This window comes from Equus asinus, chromosome 22, assembly GCF_041296235.1.
Source record: "Equus asinus isolate D_3611 breed Donkey chromosome 22, EquAss-T2T_v2, whole genome shotgun sequence".
NCBI lineage: Eukaryota > Metazoa > Chordata > Mammalia > Perissodactyla > Equidae > Equus > Equus asinus.
In genome coordinates this window covers 56,640,303-56,647,247 of record NC_091811.1, presented here as the reverse complement: position 1 = coordinate 56,647,247, position 6,945 = coordinate 56,640,303, and the positions used below count along the sequence as shown (strand labels likewise).

At 35.3% G+C, this 6,945-nt stretch overlaps 1 protein-coding gene across 1 annotated transcript; it reads left to right on the top strand.

Annotated features, from left to right (window-relative positions):
• Positions 1-5,988: 5,988 nt before the first annotated feature.
• On the top strand, positions 5,989-6,945 carry LOC106828538 (olfactory receptor 6C1-like). Its single transcript, XM_014837125.2, has one exon. The coding sequence runs from the start codon at positions 5,989-5,991 to the stop codon at positions 6,943-6,945; it is 957 nt and encodes a 318-aa protein (XP_014692611.2).

Genomic DNA, 6,945 nt, shown 5'->3' with positions numbered 1-6,945 from the left:
TACAATTAGCATATAAATTACAACATTAATCAATTAAAACAAGAAACTCTTCAACTGACATCCCTGGTGAGCAAGAGTGAAGAGGAAAAAGAAGTATAAAATATTGGCAGTATTATGATACCAAAAATTCTTATTGGAGGGCATATTAAAAATAATGCAGTTAACAAACGTACTTAGCACAATGTGGTAAACTATGAGTTTAAAAAGTGGGATGGAGTATTGGGTAGAGATCTCCATCATGAATTAAGACATATGGTTATTAAACTTTATTTGAAAAATAATGTTAAGGGAAACAGACTTCACACTTAGTGTTTTTGTTTGCTTGTTGGTACTTTCTCGGTCTCACTGGACACTGTCCCCCAAGCTTCCTTTTCCAATTTCAATAGTAATGTGTAGCATGTTTCATATTCCTTAGGGTTTTGTGTACATTCCTGTTCTGGCAATTTCGATTCCTCTTGAGCCAGCAGCAGAGAGAATAGACAAAAAAGTTAACTGATTGTGCTACATAAAATCTATGTAGAAACCATACCAGAGAGCTTTAAAATACCTCCTCGTATTTTTTTCACTTTCACATATTTGCTCCTTTCTCACTCTCTGTAGTCAAAGAAATATATCCTGTCTGGATAAAATGGAAAATTTAAGACAAAAACGTTGACAATAGAAAGCAAATTTGTCCAATGAGAGCAAATGTTTTCAGAAATGCTGATTTCCCTGGATTACCATAATGGCCGTTGCTAACATGTTTTATAGTCCAGCTATTCTGAGTGTCAGTGAGCCTGTAGGAAAATCAGAGGTAAGTCGGACATATAGAAGGCAGTGGAAGTCCCCCTAGCCTTATCATTGATTTATTACTTATCAGCTCTACTTCAATCAAATTAAATAGGAAATATTGGAGTTATATTTTGCAACTGGATATATTAAAAAGTGTAGTAAGGGTTTAATATATTTTGTTTTATGATATCAATTTTCATTCTCTATTAAAGGCAGGAAACTACTATCCCTGTCTGCCTGTGTTTCTAATTGAATATAGGCTATGTAGTTCTTTGTTTAAGGGAATAGATTTTAGTTTCAGGTGGTCTGAGATTACATTTGACATTTGATAACTGCATGAATATATCTAAGTATATAACCTCTCTGAGCCTAATTCTTTGTTTGGGATTAAGATAAAAGTTTCATAGGTGTGTTATTAGGGCTAAATGAAATAAAATATAAAAGTCTTTAGTATTACACTGGAATAAATAATGTTTTTGCTAAATCACAATTACTATGAATATCTTTCCCTAAGTTAATTCCAACTGACAGAAAAAATAAATAAACAACTATTCATAAAGACTAAGTGCCACATGATTTATAGAGTATTTTCATTTCCATTATTCCTATTAATTCTCAAAAACTGCCTTGAATTTTCAATTCCATTTTAAACAGAGAAAACTGAAGCTTAAATAAATTAACTCTTACAAAGTCACAAAGTCATTGTGACCCATTTTTATTTTGAACCCATGTTTCTCTAACTGCAAAACCTATATACTTACTATGATAATAATTAACCGTAGAATGTCATAAATAAAAAATTAATAGAGTTTTGATAACATAATATTATTACTCTTTTTACTTTTCTTTAAATTATACCTGGCTAACAAAAGAAATAAAAGTATGAGGTTATGAGTTGATATTTGCCATAAACAGATATTGGTTTTGCTACTTCTAAAATTATTATTAAATATGATTTGTTGATTTGTTTTACCTTGATTTTGTTCTATGAACAGTTCATGAATGATGAGAATTGAATATGCCCATATTATTGAAATGAAGAAATATAAATTATTCAGATTTCTCAAGGACATAGTCATCTAAAAGAATTGTGAAAATAAAGGTAAAAAGCACATAATAAAACAATCTTTCCAACCACTCAATGTATTCTCCTGAGGAGTCTGGCTTCATTCGGGCCGAGGGAAGTTCTTCAATGAACTGTGTTTCATGGCACAAACCCCAGAATAATTGAGCAGTGTCCAAAGTAAATGCAGAGTAGTTATGAAGCCAAGCTAGCTTTCCCCACAACGTTGAATTAGGTGATTTTCCTTTTCTCTGACTTCTTATCTTACACCCTGAACAACTGTTTAAACTCATAAAGTGGAAAGAAACTGAGTGATATAATCAATAAAGCACATTGCTCTGGAGATAGGATTTGTGAAATTTGCTAACGACCTCTAATGAGACTTAACTGAAGAAGAGAGAATTTAGTAGACATAGAAAAAGTTGAAACAATTAGACTTTCAAAGTTATTATATTACTAACGAATGGTTCCACACAGTGCAATATAGAACATTATTTAAAACTACAACAACAACAAAAAAACCAGCAATAAAACTGAACCCGTCTAAGGCTCTTCTCTCAGTCTCTCACAGGACCATGCACTGGTCCTTCAAGCTTAATGTATCCTTTAATATAGAGTCCCTTTCTCACCTTGGGCATCAAATAAATCATCAATATAAAGTTTATCCCAAGGATTACTGTTAATATTAACTTGATGGTAGGAATTTTGGAAGGGCAAGACATAAAGGTATTTTCAGAATGACTCCTTGAAGATGCTTTGTACCAATCTTATTTAACAAATATGAAATATTACTGTTACTTTTCAGTTTGAATAGCTCAAAGAGTCTCAAATAATTGAATATGATGAAAGGGGTGGAAAGAAATATAACAACCTCAATCATGGTCATCCAAGGGGAAATGTGGATCAGTATTCAGAAATAAAAAGCTGAAAAGCCAAGTTAAATTCTTGGAGATATCCTTGATACTCTGCATGAATGCACCCTGGGGATGGGTAAGGAAGGCTCTAGGAACCACATCACCTTGATAAACATTGAAGTTAATTTCTCTCAAAATGCTGACTAATGAATAAATGAATGCACACAATTTTTGTCATGCTTATTTGATGTTGGTAAATGACCACAATATGCTGAATTTTCGTAAAGGTTTTTACATAAAAGCGTAGTCCAGCACCTCCAATTCTGTAATATTGGATCATTGCTTGCTAGAGTTTCTCTAAGCCTGTTTGCTCTGGTCCTAGAAGGCTGGTTATATAAATACTAATTTTGAGTGATGCTCACATGGGCCTTTCCAATATCTATTAATATCTTTCTTCACAGCTCTTCATACATTCGTTCACAGGCTTAATCAGTAGCCAAAAAGTATAAGTCATGGTATTATTATTCAGGAAAGTGTTAAAATTAAGGGGAAACTTAAGAGGAAATACAAATATGCAAAAAAAAGTTTGTGAGATTAAAAATCTAGTCCAATGATACATTATTCACTATGTAATTGTGATGGTATAATGTTTTTTTAAAAAATCTGTATGTCCAATTTCAACAAGTTAAAATTTAACAAGCAGAAATTTCAATCAGGAGATTGAAACCAAATCTTGTGTATTTGATGAGAATGCATTTTATGACTTCAAGGTGTTATGAAAAACTAGCTCTTTCAATGAAAAGCAGACCCTGATGAAGGAAGAGTGATGGCACCGAGCAGGAGGAAGGTTATTCAAAAGGATGAATTGTGAAGAAATTTAAGAAAAGTAATTTTGAAATGATGTTTTATGAAGTTTTCTTTTAAATTATATATTAAAATATTTAGCTTCCTTTACATGCTTTTGTTATAAATTTACTTAACACAGGAAATTTAGGCCAAGTAGATAAATATATCTCAAAAAGTAGGTAAATTAGGAAAATACATCTTGTAAAACAAGACAAACTACATAATGTACAGCCTAGAATTTGGCATAACATAGAGAATTGCACCTGATGGTGGTGTATGATTCAATGACAAACTCAACATTATTTAACCTATTAGACATGTATTTTAAACCTACTATGATTATGCAAGGCACTGGATTACATTGCAATAGCTTTGAAGGTGAGACTCTGTCCCAACTTTCAGAAATGCACAGAGCAGTGGAGGAGTTCACAGGAGATTTCAGCACAGGGTGTGGTGAGCTGGGAAGAACAAGTATGAGATTCCTATAGAGCTCATACAATGAGCATTAAACCTAGTGTTAGAGGAATGATAAAAAGAAGTGATTTTTGGGTGTCATTGAAATCTGCTGCCCACAGTGCCAGTTACATAGATAAATTTTATTTAATGAAAGCTTCACAATCCTTCCCAGAAAAGTTACTATTACTAATGAGGGGCAGAGAAATAAAGTGGCCACTGGTAGCCATGTTGACATGCTGCAAATATCTAGCTTGCCTCAAATATGGTGATCAAATCCTACCCGAAGATGAGAGTTGTTGATTGTGTGTGGGGGTAGGATGGGGGGACGACGTGGTGGAGAAGGCAGATACACCATGGTGGGAGAGGTCACCGTGGACACAAAGTGCAAGAACAAGGCTAAGATTCACTTGCCTAAAATGCCTGAAAGTTATTGTACAAGCAGGTGATTCCGCCTGATTTTTGTTGTTGTCATTATTTCTATGCGATTTTCTTTGTTCTAAATTTATTCATTACTATTTATCTTAGACATACCTTTTAACAGAGGAAACCACCTTAATCCTAAGGTTTTCAGCTCAGTGGTTAGGGAACGTTTTCTCCCTTGAACAAAGCCTTATAAGGCTTTTATTAAATTTTCATCATTTTTCTAAATGCTTCACATATATTCAGACATTTAATGCTCACAATAACTTTATGTGACAGGCTTGTCTGCAGAGGAATAAACTTTGCATTTATAGATGAAGCACAGAAGAACTAAGAGATTTGCAAGGTAGTAAGTGGCTTGGATTCAAACTAGATATCCTCACTCTTCCTTATGGAAATATCTATGGTAGTACCATTTAAATTTTATTTTTAACAAAGAAAACTTAAAACTTACTATTTTAAAAACATGTACAAATAAAGACATGATACCGTTTTCCTAGATTCCTTTGAGAGCATTTATCTAAGTCTTTAACTGAGGGAATTCTTCAATATAATAATAATAATAATAATAGTTATTTAAATAGAAAGGTGATAAGTAACATAAAAATAAAGGTCATAAAAATAGCACAGAGGTAGGCTGAAATGTCATAAAATATTGACAGGGTTTCGGATGTAGTCCACATCAACATTTTTCTGTGTGTTTGTGAAGAAGATTGGCCCTGAGCTAATATCTGTTGCCAATCTTCCTTTTTTTTTTCTTTTTTCTCCCCAAAGCCCCAGTACATAGCTGGTTATCCTAGTTGTAAGTCACTCTAGGTCTTCTGTGTGGGATGCCACCACAGCATGGCTTGATGAGCAGTGTGTAAGTCCATGCCCAGGATCTGAACCGGTGAACCCTGGGCTGTGAAAGTAGAATGCAAAAACATAACCACTTGGCCAAGGGGCCATCCCCTCAACCTCAATTTTAAGCTCTTCCAGCTTAAATGATTTTCCACCTCTTTCTCCCCTCTATCTCAACATCTGAAATTACTCATGGCAATGACTTTAGCATTTCTGGCTTCCAACAAGGTAGTAGTAGGATTTGGAAAAGCTGAGTGTTAGCAAAAGTGGATAGATGGCTGAGGACAGAACAGTCACTTAAATAATAAAGCGTCTTTCCCACTTTTGAGAACTCTCAATGTAATTGAACTTTTATATTGACTGAGAAAGTTGTATAGCAGTTGGAGCAATAGCACAAAGGGGGTTCTCATTGGGAAGGAAAATCCTGGGCAAGTCTCTGAGCGTTCACATGTAATATTTGGAGTCAGGAAAGTCTGGGAACAAATTCTTGCTGAATCACTTCAAGCATTGTGATAATAACTTCTTTTAAAGCTACCTCGAACAAAAGTTTTCACCTATAAAACAGGAAATCAGATCATTGCCATTATCAATCTGCTTTAAATTTCCCCTGAAGTTGAAATGACATATTTCTGCCATATTACAGCTCCGCTCTTGGATATGTTACACCACTCTTCAAGTTTGTTCTTTGTACTTTTCCCCATAGGTCTGGCAGGAGACGAACAAATACGTAACTGAAGAATGAGAAACCAGACAGAAATAACAGGGTTCATCCTCCTGGGACTGTCAGATGACCCACAGCTCCAGGTGGTGATCTTTGTCTTTCTGCTCATCTCCTACATGCTCAGCATCACTGGGAACCTGACCATCATCACCCTCACCCTGCTGGCTTCCCACCTCCAGACCCCCATGTATTTCTTCCTCAGAAACTTTTCTTTGTTAGAGGTTACATTCACGAGTGTCAGTATACCCAAGTTCCTGAGCACCATTATTTCAGGAGATAAAAGCATTTCTTTTAACGATTGCATGGTTCAGTTATTTTTTTTCATTCTCTTGGGAGTCACTGAATTTTACCTTCTGGCTGCCATGTCCTATGACCGTTATATTGCCATCTGCAAGCCTCTGCATTACATGACCATCATGAATCGGAGAGTCTGCACACTCCTTGTCTTTGCTTCCTGGCTGGCTTCGTTCTTAATCATATTCCCATCACTCATGCTATTCATACAGCTCGATTACTGTAAGTCCAATGTTATAGACCATTTTACTTGTGATTATTTTCCCTTACTACACCTTTCTTGTTCAGACACAAAACTCCTAGAGACAATGGGGTTTTCCTATGCTGTGTTTACTCTAATGTTCACTTTGGCATTGATATTTCTCTCTTACATATATATCATCAGAACTATTTTGAGAATTCCTTCTACTAGTCAGAGGACAAAGGCTTTTTCCACGTGTTCTTCCCACGTGATTGTCATCTCCATCTCTTATGGCAGCTGCATTTTCATGTACATTAATCCATCAGCAAAAGACAGAGTGTCTTTGAGCAAGGGAATTGCTGTGCTAAACACCTCAGTGGCCCCCATGCTGAACCCCTTTATTTACAGCCTGAGGAATCAGCAAGTCAAGCGAGCCTTCCTGGACATGGCGAGGAAGACTCTATTCTTCACGAACAATTCTAAACATGTAGTGTCATGA

Bases quoted from the DNA above. Each gene is read 5' to 3' on its own strand.
- LOC106828538 (XM_014837125.2), top strand. From the start codon at position 5,989: ATGAGAAACCAGACAGAAATAACAGGGTTCATCCTCCTGGGACTGTCA.